Source organism: Podarcis cretensis, assembly GCF_951804945.1.
Source record: "Podarcis cretensis genome assembly, chromosome: 18".
NCBI classification, from domain to species: Eukaryota; Metazoa; Chordata; class Lepidosauria; order Squamata; family Lacertidae; genus Podarcis; species Podarcis cretensis.
In genome coordinates this window covers 8260023-8274762 of record NC_137188.1, presented here as the reverse complement: position 1 = coordinate 8274762, position 14740 = coordinate 8260023, and the positions used below count along the sequence as shown (strand labels likewise).

At 49.5% G+C, this 14740-nt stretch overlaps 1 protein-coding gene across 1 annotated transcript in view; it reads right to left on the bottom strand.

Moving 5' to 3' along the window:
• MLLT1 (MLLT1 super elongation complex subunit) overlaps positions 1–13396 on the bottom strand; it is a 34708-nt gene extending 21312 nt beyond the window's left edge. Inside the window, exons 1-5 of the mRNA XM_079960709.1 lie at positions 13209–13396; positions 6643–6823; positions 4974–5056; positions 2493–2636; positions 1622–1747 (exon numbers count right to left, since the gene is read on the bottom strand). Of these exons, the coding sequence (XP_079816835.1) occupies positions 1622–1747; positions 2493–2636; positions 4974–5056; positions 6643–6823; positions 13209–13220 (546 nt within the window). The 5' untranslated portion in view covers positions 13221–13396. The remainder of the gene's footprint in view (positions 1–1621; positions 1748–2492; positions 2637–4973; positions 5057–6642; positions 6824–13208) is intronic.
• Between the last annotated feature and the right edge of the window lie 1344 nt (positions 13397–14740).

Here is a 14740-nt window from a genome sequence, read left to right as displayed (position 1 = left end):
AGTTGGGCAACTCACAAGTTCCAGCAGGATCCCCCTTTTCACTACACATTCTCAGAAGTCAACTCTGTGGCTTCACTGGACCACAGACCGAGAAATGTGTGTCAGAGGTGCTGTAGCCTTGATTGTATAGGACGTTAATGAAGCAAGCTTAAGTCTCATAGGCAAGGTACAGTTTCCCAATCCCTGACTTGTGCTCGGCTTGCTGCAGGACAGCCATTCCCTCAGTTATTCAAGAATAATTAATACAGATCAGTTACCTGCCCCTTTTACATTTGCAATCAGTGCTATTAAAACAGACCCTTCATATTCTTTCCAATTTATAACAATGCGAAGATTGAGGATTCTGCAATAACGATCACAAGGGCAGGATCACCTAGGCTCTCCTCTCTGGCCTAGGGTATCTTTCCCCTACTTCTGTTCTCTGCTACAGATGCAACGTATCAAATACAGTGGTGCCTTGCAAGACGAAAATAATCTGTTCCGCGATTTTCTTCGTCTAGCGGTTTTTTCGTCTTGCAAAGCAAGCCCATTGACGGCTTAGCGGCTTAGCGCTATTAGCGGCTTAGCGGCTTAGAAAAAGGGGGGGGGGGGGAGGAAAAAAAAGTCAGAAAAACTCGCAAGACATTATCATCTTGCGAAGCAAGCCCATAGGGAAATTAGTTTTGCGAAGCGCCTCCAAAACGGAAAACCCTTTCGTCTAGCGGGTTTTTCGTCTTGCGAGGCATTCGTCCTGCAGGGCACCACTGTAATTAGAAGTCATACGTCCAACCTGCTACTACTGCATCCCTGACAGATGACTGCCCAGTCTGAGAGCCAGTGTGGTGTAGTGGTTAAGAGCGGTAGACTCGTAGTCTGGTGAACCAGGTTCGCGTCTCTGCTCCTCCACGTGCAGCTGCTGGGTGACCTTGGGCCAGTCACACTTCTCTGAAGTCTCTCAGCCCCACTCACCTCACAGAGTGTTTGTTGTGGGGGAGGAAGGGAAAGGAGAATGTTAGCCACTTTGAGACTCCTTAAAGGGAGTGAAAGGCGGGATATCAAATCCAAACTCTTCTTCTTCTTCTGCTTCAACACCTCCAGTGACAGAGAGCCCACCATCTCCTAAAGCAGCCTGGCCCACTCTTGAATGGCCTTGACTAGTGGAGGTTTGCATAGTTTACCTGAGACCCAATTCTCTGTGATTTCCAGCCATTAGTTCAACTCAACCATAATACAATGTGGAGGCCAAAGGGATACTGTATTTTTCGCTCTATAAGACGCACCAGACCACAAGGCGCACCTAGTTTTTGGAGGAGGAAAACAAGAAAAAAAATATTCTGAATCTCAGAAGCCAGAACAGCAAGAGGGATCGCTGCGCAGCGAAAGCAGCGATCCCTCTTGCTGTTCTGGCTTCTGGGATAGCTGCGCAGCCTGCATTTGCTCCATAAGACGCACACACATTTCCCCTTACTTTTTAGGAGGGAAAAAGTGAGTCTTGTACAGCAAAAAATACGGTATATGTAGTGTGCACATAATTCTATGCCTCTTCGGAGGGCTTTAGCGTCTCTGCAGGACGGGAACGACGAAAGATTCTAGACCTCATCATTTTGGAAGGACATTCCCACACTCTTCCCAAGCGACTCACCTTTGACCCATGGGGCGGTTTGGTCTTTTTTGGATCAGAGAAGGCAGAGAGCGGTATTGTGGGTAACATGGGGTAGTCGGGACTCGGCCTGGACACTGTTTCGGCACCTTCTGGCATGACCACCACCTAGGGAGAGACAACTTGGATATTAATGCTGTTCCACACCTTTGTGCCAGCAAATTCCAGAAATCCCCTATCCAGTCATTTTCTTTTTTAAAAAAAATAATATTTTTATTAAGTACAAATTAGAAAACTGACATATTCACAACAAAAGAAAATACAAAAGAAAAAGAAAATACATCTAACCAAGGAAGAAGAATTCGAGAATATTTTGTCTCTTATCATATTTACAGTTATTTATACCTCTATAAAATGCTATTCACAATAAAGCAGTGAAATGAAAGATAAGATATCAGAAAAATGAAAAAAAGAACAAAGAAAGAATAAAGAAGTAAAAGAAAAAGATCATAAGTGAAATTTTTTTAAAGTAGATAAGTACGCACAATACATAGCCGTTTCCCATCTATATTTATATTCAATTGTATAATTTCATCTTGTCCTTATCTACCTTAAATAAATTGGTTTTTTTTAAAAAAAGACTTCCACTGTTTACCTCACACATTTTTAATAATCCGTTCGTCAGAACCTCTGTTCTTCATATTTTCCAGTCATTTCATCATATTATCGTCATTTTCTCTGCACCACACAACAAACCTCTACCACCCTCACCCTGTTTCCCAGCCTAGAAATAAAAAGCACTTCACAAAACCCATTCTGCTATGAGCTTTTGGCTAGATCGATCCAAAGAACAGCAAATAGCCATTACACTGAGCATGCAAAGACCAGGTTTCATCTTGTCTTGGCTACTCACCCCACCAGCCCTGATTAGTTTTCGGCGAAATTCCTTGGTGGGGTTGTTGAAGGTCAGCTTCTCACAGCGCAGGTGGTTGACGGGCGGATTCCCCTCCAGGTTCAAGAAAAGATCGTAGGTGAAGCAAACTTTCTTCGGTTCCTCCTGAACGCAAAGAAGGAAAAGCCTCATGAAGCGGTTTTAACAACTATATATCCCAACGCAGGGAGATGCCTTATATTGAGTCAGACTTTTGGCACTTCTAGCTCAGGGTTGCCTATACCGACATTCAGCAATGTCTAGGCAACACGATGACCACGTACATACACAACAGACAATCTTTACAGAATTCCTTCGAACCATAACAAGTACAAAATAATCTTTAGTCTCAAAGTCTCTGAAAATCTTTAAATGAAGTAAGGTACCAAACTTTGTGGGACGCAGGTGGCGCTGCGGGTTAAACCAGAGAGCCTAGGACTTGCCGATCAGAAGGTCAGCAGTTCGAATCCCTGCGACGGGGTGAGCTCCCATTGTTCGGTCCCAGCTCCTGCCAACCTAGCAGTTCAAAAGCACAAAGTGCAAGTAGATAAATAGGTACCGCTCCAGTGGGAAGGGAAACGGCGTTTCCGTGTGCTGCTCTGGTTCGACAGAAGCGGCTTAGTCATGCTGGCCACATGATCCGGAAGCTGTCTGCGGACAAACGCCGGCTCCCTCGGCCAATAAAGCGAGATGAGCGCTACAACCCCAGAGTCGGCCACGACTGGACCTAATGGTCAGGGGTCCCTTTACCTTTTTCCAAACTTTGTACGATGAAAGACAAGCTGTGAAGCTTTGTGTATTCAGCAAATATGATGTCCAAAACTGAACAGTGATTCCGGATATCGACTACTGTTTCGTAGAATTCTTCGTCAGCGTGGCGGGAAGATATAGAATTGCTTCATAAACCCATCTTATTTCGAATGAATGTATGTAAATGAAAATATCAAATGCTGTGGAACAGTGCTCATGTAATAATGTAGTCGCTGCTCAGTGTTTAAAGATTTTCAGAGACTTTGAGACTAAAGATTATTTTGTACTTGTTATGGTTTAAAGGAATTCTATAAAGATTGTCTGTTGCATATGTACATGGTCATCGTGTTGCCTAGACATTGCTGACGTTCTCTTTGCAACACAGGGTTTGTTTGGTTACTTATTGCTAAACCGACATTCAGACATGGCTCTCTTTTCGCCCTGGTCCCTGTGATGGCTTAGAACAATCCTGAAACACACTAGGAAGATAGGCAAGAAACGCAGAACAAAACACAGCAGACATAGAGGGCAACCCAGCCGAAACTTCAAACACAGGCTTGTATGGGAACAGCCTATCCTGGGCCCAAAAGCTTTTGGCTGCGTAGGTCAAAATGTGCACTCCGAAGTGCACCTTCCAGGCACAGAAGTGGGCAGGGAGGATCCTGGAGGACTGGCAAGCAAGAACACAGCTCCATTCTGCAGGTTCCAGTTAGCAGCTGGACTGCAGTACTCTGAGCCGAAAGGTTTCCCAGCCCTCACAGCAATCGGGCCTGGACTTTTATCTCATCATGGATAACAGTGCAAAGATCAGGTACCAACCAAAGTCAGAGGAAGGTTACATATTCTAGGATGCTGGTTTGGGGTCAGCACAATCTATCCACTGTTCTACCTGCTTTTAAAACAGGCATCCCCAAACTCAGCCCTCCAGATGTTTTGGGACTACAATTCCCATCATCCCTGACCACTGGTCCTGTTAGCTAGGGATGATGGGAGTTGTAGCCCCAAAACATCCGGAGGGCTGAGTTTGGGGATGCCTGTTTTAAAATCTGAATACCAAGGCAGGGATCCCAACTTTTTTGGGCCCGAGACACATTTGGAATTCTAATAATCTGTTGGGGGCACCGCAGAATATCTATTTAGCAGAAGAAAAACTGGCAATGCTCAGAACCAGCCCCCACAAAGTCAAAATACCAACACTTATGTTACATGGCACATCGCTTCAGTGGCTCTATGCTGCAAAGTGATTGAAACATTTGCTTAAGAAACGAAACAAACAGAAGAAACCGAACACTCCCATCAACAAAAACTAATTTAATTTTAAAAAAAGAGAATTTGGGAGGGACAGGGGGTCTTGGGAGGTGTCTGAAGCTGCTGTCACGCCCACGAGCAGCGCACTGGAGACCTCCCCAAAAAGAGATGCAGAGATGTGAAAGAGAAGGAGAAAAGAGGCAGATCAGAGAGGTCCTTTGCTTATCTGGAGATCCCATGATAGATCAATGCATGAAAATGTGCATGAAATGCACAGACCGTCTCATTGCTTCAAAACGAGCAGGTTAAATGATAACTGGACCTGGATAAAAACTTGGGTTGGGCCAATGCGGTTCAGCTACATTGCTGTGTAGGGGCTGGCCAGCCCGCCGAGTTTGCCGTGTGTTTTAAGGGAACGCAAGAAGGGAGCCCGGGGGCGGCAAGGAGGAGAGATTGAAATGATACCTTGTTTTTGAAGTGGACTTCAATGGGCATAATGAAGCCGGCATAGCCAGACTCCTCCACTTTATAAGGAGGTTCTTTGCAAACTGAGAAGAAAAGCAGAAATAAAGTATTAAAACTTCAGGGCTGTTGGATCGCAGAAGAAACATACAGGTTGGCTAGCTTCTACGCTATGTAGCTTCAGGCAAGCTTCTCTTTCTTTGCCAATCTGAGCATCTCCACACCTACCTAGAGAATGGGGATGGCAATACAGATAGCATTTACAGGTCTGTTGTAAGGATTACAAGATCATGTTTGTGAAACACTCCAGTGATACACAATTGGACACCATAACCTATTACAGGAACATAGGAAGCTGCCTTGGACCTTGGTATCTTGTCGGACTGCTGGTCCACCTAGTTCAGTACTGTCTACACGGGCCAGCAGCGGCTCTCCAGGGTTTCAGACAGGGGTCTCTCACAGTACAATATGGAGATGATGATAATGCATCAAGCATAGCGTCCTAGTGTTAGGCCAGGGGCCAGCAAACTTTTTCAGGAGGGGGCCAGCCCACTGTCCCTCAGACCTTGTGGGGGGCCGGACTATATTTTGAAAAAATAAATGAACGAATTCCTATGCCCCACAAATAACCCAGAGATGCATTTTCAATAAAAGCACACATTCTACCCATGTAAAAATATGCTGATTCCTGGACCATCTGTGGGCTGGATTTAGAAGGTGATTGGGCTGGATCCGGCCCCTGAGCCTTAGTTTGCCTACCCATGTGTTAGGCCAACATTTGTTCTCACTCAAGGAGCAGGACTGCAGTGAGAAAAGAGCCATTCACTGCTGGCCTGCAGGTACTTCTGGCTCGCTGACAGTTCACGCTTTCCTCAAAACATGTGAATTCTGTGGGCTGCTAAATCCTACTTGGAGCACAGTCAATGAAATGAATGGACCCAAACAGGCCATGTACATCCTTTCAATGGACTTACTCTGAGTAGGACCAGCGCTGGATCCGACCCTGCGTATGCGGATGGGTGGTGCAGGGATTCTCAAGCAAGCCACACAACCCAAAGCCCTCCCATGAACAGCCGACAACAACCCCTGTGCCGACTGGGGAAGGTCTACAGGGGGTTTCTACTCCTGTTCATCTGATGAAGAGCAGGGTACCCTACACTGTTCTGTGGTTGAGGATTCCCCAGAGCCATTTTGGTTGTGTTCAAGCAAACACAAGGAGAAGCCCCTGGCAGATCCCATTCAACATAGGGGTGGTCAGGGACTGAGCATATCTTGGTGTTAGCGGTGGGGTATTGGGGGGGATGAGGGCAGGGCCTGCATGTGTACTCTGTCCCCAATGGGAGCACTTGTATGCTTTGAAGTATGCCAGAACACACCTACAGAGAAAGCTACCATATTTTTTGCTCTATAAGACTCACTTTTTCCCTCCTAAAAAGTAAGGGGAAATGTGTGTGCGTCTTATGGAGTGAATGCAGGCTGCGCAGCTATCCCAGAAGCCAGAACAGCAAGAGGGATCGCTGCTTTCACTGCGCAGCGATCCCTCTTGCTGTTCTGGCTTCTGAGATTCAGAATGTTTTTTTTCTTGTTTACCTCCTCCAAAAACGAGGTGCGTCTTATAGAGCAAAAAATACGGTGCATGCTAATGCTTGTACACACGCGCACATGCACTCACCACGTTTCGGTTTCGGGAAGCTCTGATGCAACCGGAAGACCACCCTCTCCACAAAGTGCTGGATCTCGAATTGTTCTGGGCCTCGCACAAACACCATCCAGTCATGGGTGAACCCCTCGGTGGTGGGCTTCTTCCGTAGCTGGGCGCGGTGCCCCAGCTCCAACTTCACCTGGACCGTGCACTAGGGAGGCAAAGGAAGTTACGGAATGAGGAAGGAGACAGGCAACATCTAGGAATGTCAAAGTCGACGCGGCAGCGACAAGAAGAAATACAGTACCCCGATACGGTATGCCTCATGGTGAAAGGTTGAATGCTGCCTCAGAGCACAGGACTAGATCAAACGGATGGAAGTTAGAGGAGAACAGAGTTCTGTTGAACAGGAGGAGCTTCTTGATGGAAAGAGTTTGACAATAGGTCCATTGGCCTTAATGGAGGTCTTCCAGTGGAAGCTGCATCTTTGGGGGATGCAAGAGGCCAGACTTGGTCACGTCTGCAAAACCTTTGACCCTCTGTATGTTGCTTGAACAGCCACTTCTGTCATCCCTGACTATTGGTTAAGGCTGCTGGGGCTGACAGGCGTTATAGTTTAGCAACATCCTGAGGACCAAGGATGTCCTACACCTGAATTAGATGGTCTGAAAGGCACCCACCAATTCTATGATTGAATGCAGATATGGATAAGGTGCATATCCAAAGGTGCTTGTTTGGAACTAGCCAGCATCTCCTCTCCCCCCAAAAAGAAAGGGTCCCTTGAGCTCCCACTGCAAGTAGTCAAAAGAGCAACATTGGACAGGGACACAAGCTGGACATGCACATAGCTGTCAACTTTCAGATTTGAAAATAAGGGATCGGCAGCCTCGAAAATAAGGGATCAGCAGCCTCACCTGTCCCGGGGACAGTCTACAGGGTATCTAACAATTCGGGATAGCAGCGGGAAGCGGCGCTGGAATAAGGGAATTTCCCGCAAAAGAAGGGAAGGTTGACAGCTATGGACATGCACCTGAAACACGCACATCTTGCTGTGCATAGATACTTTGGGGGCGTTAAGGTGGACACACATGATGGCAAAACATGAGGCACTGACATATTTATTTTGCTTTCAGAAGACTTCCTCTCTCCTGTTACTGGCTTCGTAGTGCAGACCTCTCACCCAACATGCTATTGTGCTCGAGTGCTGTCCTGCTTCCGTATCAGTCATGCTGAGCATCCTCAACCGAAACACAAGCACCCAACAAGGTCTGTGGCAGAGGAGGGAAGTGAACCTGGGTCACTTCCTAGCAGTGGCGTAGCGTGGGGGGGTGCAGGGGGGGCGCGCTCGCCACCTCCGGAGTCGCCGAAGAGCCTTGGGCGCAGGCTGTAGCATCAGGGCCGCAGCCAAGAAGCAGCTGAAGAGCCCGCTGAGCGCCGCGCCCCAGGCAGAGTGCGCCAGGAGGCACCACCGCCAGGGCCCGGCGGCAGCCGCAGCACCTCGCCACCATCCCACCGCCAGACATGCTCGCACAGGCACGGCCGCCCGCCGCTGCCTCTGGCGGCGGACACGTGGAGAGAAACAGTGGCAGCCGAGCAGGAGACTCTCCCTTTCTCACTGCAATGCTCTGGGGAGGGGGCGAGGGAGAGAGTCAGGTGGAAACGCACGCGCGCCCCTCAAGCCGCATCTTCGCGGGGGTTGGGGGGGCGAAGCCGCCGGGTATTTGTGCCCCAAATTGGGGCGACCGCAAAAAGCCACCCTGCCAGCAGCAAGCTTCAAGGTCAAAGGCTCCCTTCGAGGAAGCTGCGATCCTCTTTCCAATTAAGTCCCCCACCCCCACCCCAGCTCAGCTCAGTGGGAGGTGGATTTCCCGGGTCTCTTGTCCCTTAGAGGGCGCCTCTCATCATCCCGCCATTCTGAGAGCAGGGAGGGCGCCTCGCAGGAGACTTTCCCCCGCGTTTGCTTTCCCGCTCCGGAAAGCGCACGCGGCCCCGGCTGGATCTGCAACTCTTCTGGTGAGCGAGGTTTAAACCAGAGGCAGGCGCTCCTTCTTAGATGGATGCCTGGAAGAAAAAGACCCCGCCGTCTCTTCCTTTCCTTCCCCTGCAGAGACCAGCCACGTCCCTCAGCCGAGCCCGCCTTGCTTCTCAAAAGAGCCGGTCTACTACAGTTCGTGGCTGCATGGGAGAGCGCTGCTTTCCTTGCAAAAGGCCCCCAGGTTGAGTCGCCAGCACCTCCAGCTATGAGAGGATGGGAGCAGTGGCGTAGTGTGGGGGGTGCTGGGGGGGGCCCGGCCGCACCAGGCGCAACATCTGGGGGTTAGGGTTAGGGGGCGCAAATTACTTGCCTTGCCCCGGGTGCTGACAACCCACGCTACGCCACTGCTTCCTAGTAAGGAAATCCCAAAAGTATGTAAGAAGGAAGGGTAAAGGTTCGTCTTCCCTTTAATTGTATTGTTGAAATACAGTCCCTGAGAATGAAAGGGCTAATATTTGTGCAGGTGTCAACAAATCTGGGCTCCCCTTGGTAACCTGCTCTTGTCAAGATGCTCCCCTTAAAGGGGATAAGAGTCTTCTGACATGATATGAGCTCAAGGGCGAGCCCAAGTGTGTGTGTGACCCCCTTCCCTTCCTCCACAGCCGAGGATAGGAATGGGAACTAACCCCCAAGGCAGCTAAGCTTCATATATTCAGCAGGAAGCTCTCTCACGGCTCTCCCAAGCATCTTCCATGTTCAACACAACACCAGGGACAACCAGTGGATCCTTGTATATGTGCAATGATGCATCCAGAACATCAGTGTGTGTTTCAGAGAGGTCACATAAAAGTACATAAATATGAACATTATTTGAAGAGTGCAAACAGGGGGATGTCCTGGTTGCCTTTACGGCAGTGGTTCCCAAACCTTTACTCGCCATGGGCCACTTGAAAACTGCTGGGGGTCTTGGCGAATCACTTAATGGTTTTCTTTCCTATTGTAGCAATTACAATGTGCTGCACGATTTTTAATTGTATTTCTAGTTGTTTCTTTTATTTCTTTTTCTTTTATGGCATTACGAGCTGAATTCTACAAAATACAAACTGTAATGCAATAGAATACAATATAAGCAATAAAACTGCAGCTAAAAACAATATGATTTATTGCTGAAGTGCCACAGACCACATGAATGAAATCTGTGGGCTGCAGACCAGAGTTTGAGAACTGATCTAGGTGACACAGACATGGCTATTGTTTGGTAACTGCAATATCCACAAGTAACTTGCATGTGTGGATGGGCTATTGCAGATAAAACATTGCAAGGAGAATTCCTCGCATCTCCTCAAAACACAGGGCTTTGCAGTGGAGTTTGTTCACCTTTCAGCTACCAGTGATCAAGTGTAGTCATTCAGGAGGCAAGAAATCAAGAATGAATCTGACTCTATGTCTGGGAACTGCTGACACACACAGCCTTCGAGGAGATATGAAAAATGGGCCTCTGGTGTTAGAACTGTAATGAGTACTTCACAGTTAAGATATCAAGTGGTGGAACAGCCATGTAGGAACCAGTTCATTGATAGCCAACAAGAGTAAGTCTGCCTCCTTATCTTACATTCAATATGCAAACTGTATCAAATATACATTTATATAAACATCACGTACCCCTTGCTACATGCTACAAAACGTTTTAGATAAATTAGATACAGGCTTACATGAACACAGAAGTATTCACATGTAGCCAGCTGTATGTGCTTGTGTGTTTATATAATGTGTATTCAATATAATGCATATTTCAGCATGTGTGCAGAACGAGCTGCCCATGTAGCCTGTGTTTGTTGATTTGAAAATTTAAAGATATTCAAAAAACATAAAATATAAAGTGTGTATACAGACATACATGCCCATTCTTGCTGAATATATACATATATGACACATACAGTAGTTGCTATCTAAATAACTGCATTTCAAATACACAAAGCTGTTCTTATAGCCAGGTATATACTGATACACGGTAATGGTGATCCAGTATATAATCAGCTATATAGACAGGAGGTGGGTGCACATTATCAGCAAAGGCCTATCTGCGTAACATGGGCACGCAGCCTTGTGGGAATGCTATGAGTAAAAGCTGTGAAGCTCCTTGTTTGAACACTGCCTTCTGCCATGAACTCAAAAAGAGGTAGGGTTAGGACAGCCATGCCTTGGGCAACCATGAGAAGGATGAAAACAATACTACTTGGTCTACTGTACAAAGCTGCTGCGTAGACTGCAACAAGACAATACGCGCAAGCAAAGCTCTCTTTCCTCATCTTATTTTTGAGGTGTATGTGCAGATATACATGCTAGTGTATATACACACAGAGATATACTTACACGTACAGTGGATGCTCGGGTTGTGAATGTGATGCGTGCAGGAAGCACGTTCGTAACCTGCAGCGCCATGTCTGTGCGCATGCGGGTTGCAATTTGGTATTTCTGTGCATGTGCAAAGCGCAATTTAGCGCTTCGGCGCATACGCAAGCGCTGAAACCCGGAAGTAACCCATTCTGGTACTTCTGGGTTCGGTGCGCGACCCGAAATCGCGCAACCCGAAGCATCTGTACATGAAAGGGGAGGGGGCAGCTGTCTGCCCTCCTTATCCAAGCATCCACCGCCCCCACTGAGAAAGGGTCGGGCTCCAAGAACTCAAAACTCCCCCAAGTCTCTCTCACTTACCCTAATTTTGAGTCGCAAGCTCCTCCCCTTCTCAGGGAGACACACCCACTTCCAAGAGTGGAAACACCTCTTTTCCCAGCTAATAGAATGGAGGGGTGAGCAAAGAACAGAACAATGGAGGTCCACAAAACAGCAGAACCAAACTCCACTCCCTCAGATATGGGCTGGGAAGGAGGAGCTACTCATCTCCCCCAAGCATTCCAGCCCTTACTCTTTTTTGGGGGGGGGGGTGGCTCCCAGCCTTCGGATGGAGCAAAGCCACACCCCCTTCCTGGATCGTGGCAGCTCCTCTTTCCATACTCTGGAGGAGAGGGGCCCCATTTCAGTCACTGGAAGAGGGAGCTATACTGTTGGGCAAATAATAATAATAATAATTTATTATTTATACCCCGCCCATCTGGCTGGGGTTCCCCAGCCACTCTGGGCAGCTTCCAACAAAACACTAAAATACAATAACCTATTAAACGTTAGAAGCTTCCCTAAACAGAGCTGCCTTCAGATGTCTTCTAAAAGTTTGGTAGTTATTTTTCTCTTTGACATCTGGTGGGAGGGCGTTCCACAGGACAGGCGCCACCACCGAGAAGCCCTCTGCCTGGTTCCCTGTAGCTTTGCTTCTCGCAATGAGGGAACCGCCAGAAGGCCCTCGGTGCTGGATCTCAGCATCCGGGCAGAATGATGGGGGTGGAGATGCTCCTTCAAGAATACTGGACCGAGGCCGTTTAGGGCTTGAAAGGTCAGCACCAACACTTTGAATTGTGCTCGGAAATGTACTGGGAGCCAATGTAGGTCTTTCAAGACCGGTGCTATGTGGTCCTGGCGGCCGCTCCCAGTCCCCAGTCTAGCTGCCGCATTCTGGATTAGTTGCAGTTTCCGGGTCACCTTCAAAGGCAGCCCCACGTAGAGCGCATGGCAGTAGTCCAAGCGGGAGAGAACCAGAGCATGCACCTCTCTGGCGAGACAGTCCATACTCATTGTGCTCGGAAAGGCACGGAAATAATAATAATAATCCCTGCATTGCAGGGGGGGGTCAGACTAGATGACCCTGGCGCTCCCCTTCCCAACTCCACAAACCCAAGGGTGACAAGCCACGCCCCTTGGGCAGCTGGCAGCCCACCCACGAGGCAGAGCCACGCCCCCTTCCGTGTGTGTGTGCGTGTGATGGGAGGGGCGTGAAAAAGGCCAGCAGGTAAAAAGGTCCCGCCCACCACGGGGAGGAGCCAGGGCTCTGCGGCACCGCCAAGCCGCGCCACGCCCCCTCAGGGCCGCCAAACCCCGCCCCCTTATCACCAGGCGGGGGGCGTGGCCTGCGGGGCAGCCAATGCAGCCAAGCCACGCCCCCTCTCCCCTCAGGGCCGCCAAACCCCGCCCCCTTATCACCAGACGGGGGGCGGGGCCTGCGAGGCAGCCAATGCAGCCAAGCCACGCCCCCTCTCCCCTCAGGGCCGCCAAACCCCGCCCCCTTATCACCAGGCGGGGCCTGCGGGGCAGCCAATGCAGCCAAGCCACGCCCCCTCTCCCCTCAGGGCCGCCAAACCCCGCCCCCTTATCACCAGGCGGGGGGCGGGGCCTGCGGGGCAGCCAATGCAGCCAAGCCACGCCCCCTCTCCCCTCAGGGCCGCCAAACCCCGCCCCCTTATCACCAGGCGGGGCCTGCGGGGCAGCCAAGCCACGCCCCCTCTCCCCTTAGGGCCGCCAAACCCCGCCCCTTTCCACCCGGCGGGGGCGGGGCCTGCGAGGCAGCCAATGCAGCCAAGCCACGCCCCCTCTCCCCTCAGGGCCGCCAAACCCCGCCCCCTTTCCACCCGGCGGGGGGCGGGGCCTGCGGGGCAGCCAATGCAGCCAAGCCACGCCCCCTCTTGTGGAGCGGGAGGGCGGGGCGAGAGCGGCCCCTCCCCCCTCGCCTCACCTGATTGTCCATGGCTGGGCCCGGCCTGCCCGCCCGCCTCTTTCTCTTCCCGTCCTGCTGGGCTTTTTGGGCCTAGCCTGGCTTCCCCTCAGGGCTGCTGCTGCTCCGCCAACTCCTCCTCAGGCCGCCGCCGCCGCCTCATGGTTCGGGGCCTGCTGCGCCTCTCCCGCCGGCCTCTCCTCAGCCCTCCCCCCCCCCCGCCGCCCGCTCGCCACAGTCTCCTTTCCCTTTCCCTCCTGCGCTACAACCGCCGCCGCCGCCGCCACGCCGGAACCGGAAACCCCTCCCCACCCACCGCTGCTCCGGCAACGGGCAGCCGCCTCGGCCAATAGGGGCGCTGGATGGCCTCGGCCAATGGAGAGATGCCGATGGCGGGAGTAAGGAGGAGGGGACCAATGGGGAAGCGAGGGGAAGGAAGGCGGGTGCCGCGTCGCCAAGGAGACCGCGCGGAGGAAGAGCGCGAGCCGTTGCCCTGTAACGGACGCTCGGCAGGGAGGCGAAAGGCGAGGCGGGGCGCTAGTCCTCATGGAGGTGGCGCTAGAGGGCCGCGAGGAATGGGGGAGCGGGGGGGGGGCGGGGGTTGGAGTTCCTTATCCTTTATCTTCATTAATTTGTGTTATTTTATTTTCATTCATTTATTAATATTATTTATATATTTATATTATTTAATATATTCCTTATAAATTATTTATTTATTTAAAGAATATTTATTAAAGTTTTCAATAGTAATACAATAAAAATCAAAAGGAAAAAAAATAATAACAAAAATACAAAAATAAAAATAATTAAAAACACATCAAGTTTCCATTTCTTATTTTTCATTAACTTATTTCCCAGACCTCCTCGTACCTCCCTTTTTGGTATTCCAATTCAAATTGTTAGTTCAGCAAATCATTATCAAAAAATTTTGACCTATTTCTAACCCCTTCCCCCCCATATTCTTTTTATTATTAATAATTTATTATAGTCATTCATTTATTATTATAATATATTAATTTACTATGTTATTATTATTATATGTGTGTGTGTGTGTGTGTACACGTCAGGTTACATATGCTTCAGGTTACAGACTGCTAACCCAGGAATAGTGCTTCAGGTTAAGAACTTTGCTTCAGGATGAGAACAGAAATCGGGCTCTGGTGGCGTGACGGCAGCAGGAGGCCCCATTGACTAAAGTGGTACCTCAGGTTAAGAACAGTTTCAGGTTAAGGATGGACCTCCAACTAAGTACTTAACCTGAGGTACCACTGTATTATTATTATTAATTTCATATATATCTATATATGTATGTGTGTGTGTTTGTATATACATACACACACACACACACACACACACACACACACACACACACTGGTACCTCAGGTTACATACGCTTCAGGTTACAGACTCCGCTAACCCAGAAATAGTGCTTCAGGTTAAGAACTTTGCTTCAGAATAAGAACAGAAATCGGGCTCCGGCGGCGCGGCAGCAGCAGGAGGCCCCATGAGCTAAAGTGGTGCTTCAGGTTAAGAACAGTTTCAGGTTAAGAACG